At 35.3% G+C, this 14,751-nt stretch overlaps 1 protein-coding gene across 1 annotated transcript in view; it reads left to right on the top strand.

The window, feature by feature from the left end:
* Nucleotides 1-14,751, top strand: part of LOC134712529 (sodium-dependent multivitamin transporter-like) — a 31,983-nt gene that overhangs the window by 16,348 nt on the left and 884 nt on the right. Inside the window, exons 13-15 of the mRNA XM_063574167.1 lie at nt 8,631-8,845; nt 10,683-10,783; nt 14,425-14,543. Coding sequence (XP_063430237.1) covers nt 8,631-8,845; nt 10,683-10,783; nt 14,425-14,543 — 435 coding nt within the window. The remainder of the gene's footprint in view (nt 1-8,630; nt 8,846-10,682; nt 10,784-14,424; nt 14,544-14,751) is intronic.

Genomic DNA, 14,751 nt, shown 5'->3' with positions numbered 1-14,751 from the left:
ATACCTCTGATCTGGTGCAGTCATTTATATCATGTTTAACACTGTGTCGATACCTCTGATCTGGTGCAGTCATTTATATCATGTTTAACACTGTGTCGATACCTCTGATCTGGTGCAGTCATTTATATCATGTCTAACACTGTGTCGATACCTCTGATCTGGTGCAGTCATTTATATCATGTTTAACTCTGTGTCGATACCTCTGATCTGGTGCAGTCATTTATATCATGTTTAACACTGTGTCGATACCTCTGATCTGGTGCAGTCATTTATATCATGTCTAACACTGTGTCGATACCTCTGATCTGGTGCAGTCATTTATATCATGTTTAACACTGTGTCGATACCTCTGATCTGGTGCAGTCATTTATATCATGTTTAACACTGTGTCGATACCTCTGATCTGGTGCAGTCATTTATATCATGTCTAACACTGTGTCGATACCTCTGATCTGGTGCAGTCATTTATATCATGTTTAACTCTGTGTCGATACCTCTGATCTGGTGCAGTCATTTATATCATGTTTAACACTGTGTCGATACCTCTGATCTGGTGCAGTCATTTATATCATGTTTAACACTGTGTCGATACCTCTGATCTGGTGCAGTCATTTATATCATGTCTAACACTGTGTCGATACCTCTGATCTGGTGCAGTCATTTATATCATGTTTAACACTGTGTCGATACCTCTGATCTGGTGCAGTCATTTATATCATGTTTAACACTGTGTCGATACCTCTGATCTGGTGCAGTCATTTATATCATGTCTAACACTGTGTCGATACCTCTGATCTGGTGCAGTCATTTATATCATGTTTAACTCTGTGTCGATACCTCTGATCTGGTGCAGTCATTTATATCATGTTTAACACTGTGTCGATACCTCTGATCTGGTGCAGTCATTTATATCATGTTTAACACTGTGTCGATACCTCTGATCTGGTGCAGTCATTTATATCATGTCTAACACTGTGTCGATACCTCTGATCTGGTGCAGTCATTTATATCATGTTTAACACTGTGTCGATACCTCTGATCTGGTGCAGTCATTTATATCATGTTTAACACTGTGTCGATACCTCTGATCTGGTGCAGTCATTTATATCATGTTTAACACTGTGTCGATACCTCTGATCTGGTGCAGTCATTTATATCATGTTTAACACTGTGTCGATACCTCTGATCTGGTGCAGTCATTTATATCATGTTTAACACTGTGTCGATACCTCTGATCTGGTGCAGTCATTTATATCATGTCTAACACTGTGTCGATACCTCTGATCTGGTGCAGTCATTTATATCATGTTTAACACTGTGTCGATACCTCTGATCTGGTGCAGTCATTTATATCATGTCTAACACTGTGTCGATACCTCTGATCTGGTGCAGTCATTTATATCATGTCTAATGTAACAAAAAATTTGTTCCGGCGTGACATTTGTTCCACGGGAACAAATTTCATAGGAAATATGTTCCACCGGAACTTATGTCACAGAAAATATGTTCCAGCACTATAAAATTTGTTCCAGAACTAATTTTTTAACCAAGTGTGAAATAAGTTCCGGAACAAAAATTACAGCACCATGACAATGTATAAGTTTTGTTCCAATATTAAAATAAAAAAAAAAGTGAAATAGGTTTGTGTGATATTAGTTTTGAAAGAAGGTTTTTTATAGAAGTCAATGAAAATGTTCTGCTGGAACCTATTTCACAGGAAATACGTACTGTGCTTGCATGGGGTACATTTGCAACTGAAGGCATGACTTTAGGATGAAAATAAGAAATAAAAGCGATGATAATGTTTCATAATTTGTATCTATTTTTATCTTTTAAGTGGTATTCCACCTCCTTGTTTCCTGTTGATCTGTCATGGGTGTTCTAATCATACATGTACTTAGCTATGGTCATTGCACATTTTTAAGAGAGTGTGTTTTTTGTTTCTCTATGTCTTTAAATATAATTGATCAGTCACTTTGTCCTTTTTGAAAACGTACAAATGTTCATCTTTAACTATTATAATATTTTTTTTCCTGAATGACTTTTATTATTATTTCTTATTCTACTCTTTCCTGGTTCATAAGTGTCATTTTTAGTATTATTAATTGAGTATGTTATTAACTTTTGCTTTACTCCACTTACATGATCCAAATTGGATGTTTAAACTTTTTCTATATTACCTTATGATGGCTTATCAATTAAGTACATGTTTTTTATAATGACTTTAAACTCACTGATGACAAGTGCTCAGTATAAAAGAAAACTTGTTTAACCAGGGGAACATATTTCATAGACAAGGAACTTATTTCACCAGGTGAGGAACAAATCTCACGAACATGGAACTTATTTCACTAGATAAGGAACAAATTTCACCAACCCAGAACTTATTTCACCAGGTAAAGTGTGGAACTTATTGCATAGAGATGGAACAAATTATATAGAAATTGTCTGTGAAAAAAGTTCTCCCAGAACATATTTCCTGTGACATTAGTTCCACTGGAACTTTTTTCACAGGAACAAATTTTGGCTCACATCAACACTGTGTCGATACCTCTGATCTGGTGCAGTCATTTATATCATGTCTAACACTGTGTCGATACCTCTGATCTGGTGCAGTCATTTATATCATGTTTAACACTGTGTCGATACCTCTGATCTGGTGCAGTCATTTATATCATGTTTAACACTGTGTCGATACCTCTGATCTGGTGCAGTCATTTATATCATGTCTAACACTGTGTCGATACCTCTGATCTGGTGCAGTCATTTATATCATGTTTAACACTGTGTCGATACCTCTGATCTGGTGCAGTCATTTATATCATGTCTAACACTGTGTCGATACCTCTGATCTGGTGCAGTCATTTATATCATGTCTAACACTGTGTCGATACCTCTGATCTGGTGCAGTCATTTATATCATGTTTAACACTGTGTCGATACCTCTGATCTGGTGCAGTCATTTATATCATGTCTAACACTGTGTCGATACCTCTGATCTGGTGCAGTCATTTATATCATGTCTAACACTGTGTCGATACCTCTGATCTGGTGCAGTCATTTATATCATGTTTAACACTGTGTCGATACCTCTGATCTGGTGCAGTCATTTATATCATGTTTAACACTGTGTCGATACCTCTGATCTGGTGCAGTCATTTATATCATGTCTAACACTGTGTCGATACCTCTGATCTGGTGCAGTCATTTATATCATGTCTAACACTGTGTCGATACCTCTGATCTGGTGCAGTCATTTATATCATGTTTAACACTGTGTCGATACCTCTGATCTGGTGCAGTCATTTATATCATGTCTAACACTGTGTCGATACCTCTGATCTGGTGCAGTCATTTATATCATGTTTAACACTGTGTCGATACCTCTGATCTGGTGCAGTCATTTATATCATGTCTAACACTGTGTCGATACCTCTGATCTGGTGCAGTCATTTATATCATGTTTAACACTGTGTCGATACCTCTGATCTGGTGCAGTCATTTATATCATGTTTAACACTGTGTCGATACCTCTGATCTGGTGCAGTCATTTATATCATGTTTAACACTGTGTCGATACCTCTGATCTGGTGCAGTCATTTATATCATGTCTAACACTGTGTCGATACCTCTGATCTGGTGCAGTCATTTATATCATGTCTAACACTGTGTCGATACCTCTGATCTGGTGCAGTCATTTATATCATGTCTAACACTGTGTCGATACCTCTGATCTGGTGCAGTCATTTATATCATGTTTAACACTGTGTCGATACCTCTGATCTGGTGCAGTCATTTATATCATGTTTAACACTGTGTCGATACCTCTGATCTGGTGCAGTCATTTATATCATGTTTAACACTGTGTCGATACCTCTGATCTGGTGCAGTCATTTATTTCATGTTTAACACTGTGTCGATACCTCTGATCTGGTGCAGTCATTTATATCATGTTTAACACTGTGTCGATACCTCTGATCTGGTGCAGTCATTTATATCATGTTTAACACTGTGTCGATACCTCTGATCTGGTGCAGTCATTTATATCATGTCTAACACTGTGTCGATACCTCTGATCTGGTGCAGTCATTTATATCATGTCTAACACTGTGTCGATACCTCTGATCTGGTGCAGTCATTTATATCATGTTTAACACTGTGTCGATACCTCTGATCTGGTGCAGTCATTTATATCATGTCTAACACTGTGTCGATACCTCTGATCTGGTGCAGTCATTTATATCATGTTTAACACTGTGTCGATACCTCTGATCTGGTGCAGTCATTTATATCATGTTTAACACTGTGTCGATACCTCTGATCTGGTGCAGTCATTTATATCATGTTTAACACTGTGTCGATACCTCTGATCTGGTGCAGTCATTTATATCATGTTTAACACTGTGTCGATACCTCTGATCTGGTGCAGTCATTTATATCATGTCTAACACTGTGTCGATACCTCTGATCTGGTGCAGTCATTTATATCATGTCTAACACTGTGTCGATACCTCTGATCTGGTGCAGTCATTTATATCATGTTTAACACTGTGTCGATACCTCTGATCTGGTGCAGTCATTTATATCATGTTTAACACTGTGTCGATACCTCTGATCTGGTGCAGTCATTTATATCATGTTTAACACTGTGTCGATACCTCTGATCTGGTGCAGTCATTTATATCATGTTTAACACTGTGTCGATACCTCTGATCTGGTGCAGTCATTTATATCATGTTTAACACTGTGTCGATACCTCTGATCTGGTGCAGTCATTTATATCATGTTTAACACTGTGTCGATACCTCTGATCTGGTGCAGTCATTTATATCATGTCTAACACTGTGTCGATACCTCTGATCTGGTGCAGTCATTTATATCATGTCTAACACTGTGTCGATACCTCTGATCTGGTGCAGTCATTTATATCATGTTTAACACTGTGTCGATACCTCTGATCTGGTGCAGTCATTTATATCATGTTTAACACTGTGTCGATACCTCTGATCTGGTGCAGTCATTTATATCATGTTTAACACTGTGTCGATACCTCTGATCTGGTGCAGTCATTTATATCATGTCTAACACTGTGTCGATACCTCTGATCTGGTGCAGTCATTTATATCATGTTTAACACTGTGTCGATACCTCTGATCTGGTGCAGTCATTTATATCATGTTTAACACTGTGTCGATACCTCTGATCTGGTGCAGTCATTTATATCATGTTTAACACTGTGTCGATACCTCTGATCTGGTGCAGTCATTTATATCATGTCTAACACTGTGTCGATACCTCTGATCTGGTGCAGTCATTTATATCATGTCTAACACTGTGTCGATACCTCTGATCTGGTGCAGTCATTTATATCATGTTTAACACTGTGTCGATACCTCTGATCTGGTGCAGTCATTTATATCATGTCTAACACTGTGTCGATACCTCTGATCTGGTGCAGTCATTTATATCATGTTTAACACTGTGTCGATACCTCTGATCTGGTGCAGTCATTTATATCATGTTTAACACTGTGTCGATACCTCTGATCTGGTGCAGTCATTTATATCATGTTTAACACTGTGTCGATACCTCTGATCTGGTGCAGTCATTTATATCATGTTTAACACTGTGTCGATACCTCTGATCTGGTGCAGTCATTTATATCATGTTTAACACTGTGTCGATACCTCTGATCTGGTGCAGTCATTTATATCATGTTTAACACTGTGTCGATACCTCTGATCTGGTGCAGTCATTTATATCATGTCTAACACTGTGTCGATACCTCTGATCTGGTGCAGTCATTTATATCATGTTTAACACTGTGTCGATACCTCTGATCTGGTGCAGTCATTTATATCATGTTTAACACTGTGTCGATACCTCTGATCTGGTGCAGTCATTTATATCATGTCTAACACTGTGTCGATACCTCTGATCTGGTGCAGTCATTTATATCATGTCTAACACTGTGTCGATACCTCTGATCTGGTGCAGTCATTTATATCATGTCTAACACTGTGTCGATACCTCTGATCTGGTGCAGTCATTTATTTCATGTTTAACACTGTGTCGATACCTCTGATCTGGTGCAGTCATTTATATCATGTTTAACACTGTGTCGATACCTCTGATCTGGTGCAGTCATTTATATCATGTCTAACACTGTGTCGATACCTCTGATCTGGTGCAGTCATTTATATCATGTCTAACACTGTGTCGATACCTCTGATCTGGTGCAGTCATTTATATCATGTCTAACACTGTGTCGATACCTCTGATCTGGTGCAGTCATTTATATCATGTCTAACACTGTGTCGATACCTCTGATCTGGTGCAGTCATTTATATCATGTTTAACACTGTGTCGATACCTCTGATCTGGTGCAGTCATTTATATCATGTCTAACACTGTGTCGATACCTCTGATCTGGTGCAGTCATTTATATCATGTTTAACACTGTGTCGATACCTCTGATCTGGTGCAGTCATTTATATCATGTTTAACACTGTGTCGATACCTCTGATCTGGTGCAGTCATTTATATCATGTCTAACACTGTGTCGATACCTCTGATCTGGTGCAGTCATTTATATCATGTCTAACACTGTGTCGATACCTCTGATCTGGTGCAGTCATTTATATCATGTCTAACACTGTGTCGATACCTCTGATCTGGTGCAGTCATTTATATCATGTTTAACACTGTGTCGATACCTCTGATCTGGTGCAGTCATTTATATCATGTTTAACACTGTGTCGATACCTCTGATCTGGTGCAGTCATTTATATCATGTCTAACACTGTGTCGATACCTCTGATCTGGTGCAGTCATTTATATCATGTCTAACACTGTGTCGATACCTCTGATCTGGTGCAGTCATTTATATCATGTCTAACACTGTGTCGATACCTCTGATCTGGTGCAGTCATTTATATCATGTCTAACACTGTGTCGATACCTCTGATCTGGTGCAGTCATTTATATCATGTCTAACACTGTGTCGATACCTCTGATCTGGTGCAGTCATTTATTTCATGTTTAACACTGTGTCGATACCTCTGATCTGGTGCAGTCATTTATATCATGTCTAACACTGTGTCGATACCTCTGATCTGGTGCAGTCATTTATATCATGTCTAACACTGTGTCGATACCTCTGATCTGGTGCAGTCATTTATATCATGTTTAACACTGTGTCGATACCTCTGATCTGGTGCAGTCATTTATATCATGTTTAACACTGTGTCGATACCTCTGATCTGGTGCAGTCATTTATATCATGTCTAACACTGTGTCGATACCTCTGATCTGGTGCAGTCATTTATATCATGTCTAACACTGTGTCGATACCTCTGATCTGGTGCAGTCATTTATTTCATGTTTAACACTGTGTCGATACCTCTGATCTGGTGCAGTCATTTATATCATGTTTAACACTGTGTCGATACCTCTGATCTGGTGCAGTCATTTATATCATGTCTAACACTGTGTCGATACCTCTGATCTGGTGCAGTCATTTATATCATGTTTAACACTGTGTCGATACCTCTGATCTGGTGCAGTCATTTATATCATGTCTAACACTGTGTCGATACCTCTGATCTGGTGCAGTCATTTATATCATGTTTAACACTGTGTCGATACCTCTGTTGGTTCACAATTATTCACAGGGTGTACTATCCGCTCATTATTTTAGTAATTCGGTAACGGCGTACATTTAGTGAAATATTCTGCGATAAAACTTAAGATATCACTTCAAATAAAGCAATGCATCTCAGTCATAGATATCTCAGATTTCCTGTGCATGTTTGGGTTAATGTTTGGTCTTTTCCGGTTAAATCCCATTTATCGTTATTATAAGATTTTTAATTTTAACAAAATTTGCCTGATCCAAATACTAAAAAAAGCAATAATTGTAGAAATGTACATCTGGTGCTGTAAAATTTGTTAACTTAGAGCTTACTTTAAGTTAATGCAAGCATTCTTCATTACCGTATTGTATTTGTAAGTATATTTGTTTTGTTTTTTTATATTTTTGTGTTATATTATATAATGACACATGTCAATAGTTGAAGACTGTAACGTGCTGACATCAAGGTGTCTTGTTTTGTTACTTGAATGCTGTCTGCTTGACGTTACCATACGCATCCAACTATTCATTTTTTTGCGTTTTCAATCGCAAGAAATAAATTTTTTTTTTTTATTTTACAATTTAAGTGGTACTGTATGAATAAACTAATGGATAGTTTCATTATTGTTTCAAATTATTCTATTATTTTTTTTTCCATTTGACTGATCTCTCTGGAATGAATTTGATTATCTACGCTGCTAGATCATAAACTGTGTGTTGGATTTTCCCTCGTCTGAATTTGCTTAGTTTTAAAGTTCTCTTTAAATTCAATTAGTATTTATCTGTTACCAAAAAAGATCTAACCTGTATTGACTGGCTATACAGCACTTGGGCGGTTTTATGTCAGTGTGTAGGTCTAAAAAAGAAGGTGAGCTGAAGTGTTTTGGGTCACGGTGGTAGTTTTGAATGACCTTGACTGGCTATTCAGCACTTGAGCGGGTTAAGGTCAATGTACAGGTCTTGTCTTTTAATCATATGTTTTTAATTCTCGTTATAGGGTGCTCTGATTGGCACTATAGCTTCTGTTATATCGTCGTTTTGGTTATCAGCTGGGAAGAACTTTTCCAAAACTCTACAAAGAACACCATGGGCTACCATGCCTCCGACTGACCAGTGTAATGTATTCCAAAATATGTCACACTTTACCAATTACACAATAACCACTGAGTATACAACTTATCAGACGACAGAAGCAATCATGGATCACCAACAGTACGCTTTTACATGAAACTCATTTGCAAGTTTTATATAATCAAGAATATCAGTACTTTATCACTTTGGTGTGGGTATGGGGTCTTTGGTTATACAAAGGTAAGCACATCCATGTCGTTGGTATGGGTCGGAATGCCAAATATATTTCATGGAAGGAATAAAACAATGGATAGAATAGTATATGTTAATGGGTCTAAACTGTTTTCATCTACAGTTAAGGTGGCTTTCAAAACTGTGTCTTGTAATATGATTTTTCTATGTCACTTTGTGGGTTACATCGAATAAATGATACAAATTGTTTGTTTAAAATCTGGGAAATATATAAATGGGATATAGATGTCCTTAATAATATATGTGTTAGCCCAATAGCTGAAATTGGGCATTAAGCTTAAATCCTAGGGAATAAGCCAATGTCTATCCAGTAAACCTATTGTCTAACTGATATTGGACATTATTCCTAAATCCTAGGATTAAATCTTAAATCATTTGATAATATGTCCAGACGTTAGCCTTAATGCCTAAATGTTAATGTGTAAATACCTTTGGTACATAAAAACAAGGCAAGAGCTGGAGTTTACAATGTACTTCCTTAAATAAAGCTCTGACTACGTTGGGTTCAACTTTGATATAACCGAAGCTGTTGAACTATTTGGATAAAATGGGTTTAAGGACTATCCCTTTCCTTAAACTCTTCATTTTATGCTACAATCTTCACAAAGTGAAAGAAACTGTTCGAATGCATCACGAAAAATATTTGCATAGCCATGGTTTGATGGAATCAAGATAACTATTTGAAAATGAACCAAGTTTGTTGATTCATACGGTCTCTGTAGCTATGATCTGTTTCTGTGCATTTTCTAACGTATTACCAATGTTAATTCAACTGATCGGGTGGAGCTTACGTATTAATTTGCATAAGGACAGTATTTGAAGATGTGTGTGATAAGGATGATGACCGTTATAATTATAATTGATTTCTAATCACCTATCATTGTCACCAAACGGATATAAAACGAACTTTGTGTATGATAATAATTGATATGGGACGAATAAATGGAAGCTTCATTGATGAGTTTATCCCGACACACCTGTCTATAGATGGACTTGTCTTAGATAAGCGAACCAGTTAGCCCCGCCCAGTCAAGTGAAATAAATCAAGTAATATCATAATTGTAAAATACCAAAAATACCGAACTCCAAGTATATACAAAACGAAAAGTATGTTATCAAATGGTAAAATCTAAAGCTCATACACATCAAACAAATAAAAAACAACTGTCATATTACGACTTGGTACAGAAATTTCATTGCGTAGAAAAAGGAGGAATAAATCTGAACTGATAGCTTCAATCATTTAACTTGTATAAGAGTGGCATAAAATTTCTTAATATTGACAATATGCGTGAATAAATTAAACAGATATAATAAGAAAAAATGTAAAAAAAATATGGGTACAGTAGTCAATATCGTGTTATAATATATATCACATAAAACAATCAAATATTTCAACAAAGAAGTTTCGACAAATAATTGTCAGATAGAATCACTAATCCCCCCTATTTTCATACGATACAATCACTTGCTTGAAACAGACCAAAAGCTTTTTTTTTTGTGGAAACCCCTAAGTATTATCAGTTTCGAAGACAGAGTTATTATAACTAGCAAATTGTATTCTAGATTTTAAAAAAAATATCCAATTTTCAAGCTGCAATTTATAGAAAGATTTTATGACATTTCTATATACATGTATACTATTGACTTGATTACAGTTTAAAGAATTCAGATGTATCCTCGATCAGATTGTTTTCTCTGTCACACCATGATGATTGTTTTTCAGTGAAGGACTGGACAAGTTTTATGCATTGTCTTACCAATGGGTCGGTGTACTAGGAATACTTTATATGTTGATCATTGGCATTATTACAAGTTGTATAGAAGGTTAGAACTTAATATTTTATTATTTATAACGAACGACCAATTTATTTTTTCTGATGTTTTTGTTCAATTTGTTTTAGTGTTATTGATATGGAAAACAATCAAATAATGTTAAGTTGAGAATAGACGAATTACGTTTGCAGGAATTTTATTTTCAATACTGAAATAAAGTTGTCACCTACATATTGTATCGGACAGGGAAAACGAACACGAAAGTGTTTAAGTGGCACAAATGCTTTCTTATTTTTTTTAATCATCTCTTAAGGGAAGATCAATCAAAGTAAAAATGTAAAATCATTGATGATTACCCAGACTTGTCATCGTTTTTGGAAAATGACGCGTCAGCGGCATTGTTCCAATACCATTGACCAGAACAACAGAAGGTCGATTATTGCCTCCACCTATCGCACTTGGTTTCATATTTACTATTTTACAAACTAACTGGTATCTGCTTGTATTCCTCTACACTCGAACAAAGTGTTATAGTCGGATTGGAACCAGTTTACATACTTTATTTTATTTACAAATTTTTTTTTGACCTATCCATAGAAAGGCTCGTATAGTTTGCGGTTTTATTCTCCAAAATTTGACCTTCCAGTGGGGGTGCGGACTATAGAGTACAATAAGCAAGAAATAAGAGAACAAGTTCAATATTCGCGGCGAGGTGGTTTGTTTACTTTCCGCCATCTTTGGTAATGATATTGTAGAGGCGCTCTCATCATTTTTTAAACTAATAATTTTAACTCATCCATATTAATAAGTTATTTCTATTTAATATCAAATAAAAAGCGATAAATATAAAACTAAACCTTTCATTACAAAAATTCTCGTGTCTTTTCAATGCATTTAGAATTTGTAAACTACAAAACGTAATCGGTTATTGTTCATTCCGTTTTGGTGTTTCATACCGACTTAAATGGTTTGTATAAGCTTAAGACCTTTCAAACATTAATTTGATAGGTATATTAAAGACTATTTTACAGTATGAAGGAACTGTTTTATTTTCAAAGTCGTATTATAGTGATATCTGTCTTGTACGGATTTCGACTCTCACCGGTTAATTTCTTCTTTTACACGTGCTTTTTAAACTTCCTGTTGAAACATCGCAAGTTTCAAACTTATTTCTTAAGTGAATTAAACTTATTTTAACAATCATGAAGCGTTCTAGAATCATTTTCAAGCAGTTTTAACTTCTGTTTGATGATCGAAAACAGGGTTTCTCAAGAAAATACCGCAAACGATCGCAGAGGATTTTAAATGTACAGGTCAACTCGGCACCTGGTTAAATCGGCATCTAGTCAAATCGACAACTATTTGAAGTCAATTCAGCATCCAATAATATTTGTTATAATATCTTATGTTCAATTCATTTATAACTTTTACCAAGTACATAGTTAATATGTTGTTGTGTATAAAGGTAAACAACGAAGCCCTTACCCAAGCGGTTGGAAAAATAAAATGGAAAACTATGAGTCCCTTTCAATAAATCAAACTTTCATGCCAAATAATTAGCAATTTAAGGTGTTTTTTTTTCAGGAAAGTTTAAACAGCATTAAACCAACAATCCTGCAAAATGATTAACTGATTAAAAAATGCATAAAAAAATATCCAATAACTTTAACTCCTAAATATATATATACCTCATAAATACACATTTAGTTGAGAAAAATAAATGTATACAAAAGGCACATGAACCCCCAAAAATGTGAAAGTTAATATTTATGGACAATCCCTTCCTCAGGTATTTAACTCTTTTTGCTTAAATACTGAATAAAATTCTGGCAACCCCTTTCTTATTTTAACTCTTTTTGCTAAAAATACAGTTAAAAATATATATTTAACATGGGCGACGTATTGACTATATCAGGTGTCGATTTAACCAGGTGCCGATTTTACTATACCGGATCCCGATTTGACCAGGTGTCTTTGAAATTACCTGAGTTTCATTAGACCTTTGATAACAGTAACAAAAAGATTATTTCCCTAAAATTTTGTGGGAGGAGGGGGTTCGGACTATGTACCAGTGAGAAATATACAAGCCTGTCTACGGTATTTATCTGTACAATTTGGTTAGTCTTGACCTATTCATTTGTCAAAAAAACAGCCAGTTGTCATCTTCACTTCACACACACATGCACATATATACGAATATCAATTATATGCTTACGAGACATGTTGCATTGTTAAACTAATTACGGTATGTAAAATCAAGACTTGCGTAAAAAATATCCCAATATTAGAGACAGTGGCGTCATTTCTCCTCAAAGCTTTCAAGCTCTTTGATTCTATAACCTTGACAAAGTTTACCATCAAACTATTCACGTTATAAAGTGTGCGGTTATTCTTCATCGCCGAACAGATTTCAGGTCGTTAAAACGGTGAAGATTTAAAGTTAAATAGTGTGATGTTGTTTCCTTTGTGAATACATATTCTGTAAAAAAGATAAAATATAGAATCTTGTGGTCAACACCAGAGACCCAAAAAAATCAAGAAACAAAATTTTTCGACAAAAAAACCACATTATTAATCTCAATGTCACAGTCAACATTACATTTGACTTCAGTCATACATATAAGTTAATTTACCATTCGTTGTGGAAAGAGAAAACGACACAAAATCGAAAAATTGGTCATTTTTTTAATGCTTTATAATTACATTAGATGTATGTTTCATTATAATACGTTATTCTGATTCGCTAACGGCACATCACATGTTATTCCGTAAACAATTGCATGAGACAATAACATTTATCATGCATGATGACACGAGGTCCCACAATAAAGTGCACAGGTGAATTAAATAAAACTGGATAAAAATCGTGTTTTCATGATCCTAGCTATACAATGTAATTATAAGTATTGAATGTTTCTTTTTGTAACTTTATAGGGTTGTAAAAGCGTTGAACGTGCGTACATTTATAGAATGAAGCGCTTCCGCGCTTCATACAAAATGTACTACAGTCAACACTTTTACACCCCAATAAATTTACAAAAAGAAGCATTCAATTCTTAAATAAAAACGAAGTATTTTCAGTACACCAAGAGTGGGAGTCAATAATGATATACATATGTCACAATATCTGATTTTAGATTATTTATGAAAGACAAAAAATCCTATGCTACTGTTCACGGTGATGTTGCAAGCGTGTGTAAGTTAACGAAACAGACATAGAAGTTTTGCTACCTCCAATAGTTTACTGCATTGGTACACAATCGAAATCATATATTAGTGCAATTTTCTTTTAAAAAAAAAAGGGACAAACAATGCAATCAGTGGCGTTACAATAGACCGATATCGTTTTAAATAAAATATGTGACGATTATCGAAGTATATGGAATTGTCGCTGACACAGATGCGTTCATGACTGGATGTTTTACAGGTCAATTTATTATATCACGATTTTGCACAAAAAAAAACTACAATGTTTAAATCTGAAAATGATTCAAGAGCAGTTATCTAATGGGATTGTATTTTCGTATTTTGAGTTTTTTTAATAGAAAAGTGGTAATCAAACAGGATGAGTTAAAGCAAGACATAACATGGTTATAAAAAGGGTCTTACAAAATAGGGTGTGAAAATTAAAAAAAACAGTAATGAAACCTACATCTTTGTATGCTGATGGTGGTTTTTTATTTCGATTTTAGGCTTACCAAAATCGAAAGACATTGATGTTATTTATGTGTTGTCGTTCTTTGACCAGTTCTTTCCATTCCTTCCAAAAAAGCTCAGGACCAAATTATACTTGGGTGTGCCATTTGAAAAGGTAATTATAAGGCATCTTTACCGTTGAACATATTAAATACATATTGATTTTTTTAAAGTTGGGTCTATGTACGGCCTTCAACACGGAGCCTTGTCTCACATTGAACAACAAGCTATAAAGGGCTCAAAAATTACTAAAGTAAAACCATTCAAACGGGAAAACCAACGGTATAATCTATATAAAAAAACGAGAAACGAGAAACACGTAT

This window comes from Mytilus trossulus, chromosome 3 (assembly GCF_036588685.1).
Source record: "Mytilus trossulus isolate FHL-02 chromosome 3, PNRI_Mtr1.1.1.hap1, whole genome shotgun sequence".
Taxonomy (NCBI): domain Eukaryota; kingdom Metazoa; phylum Mollusca; class Bivalvia; order Mytilida; family Mytilidae; genus Mytilus; species Mytilus trossulus.
Note: the sequence above shows the minus strand (reverse complement) of the source record. Positions and strands in the feature narration are given on the sequence as shown.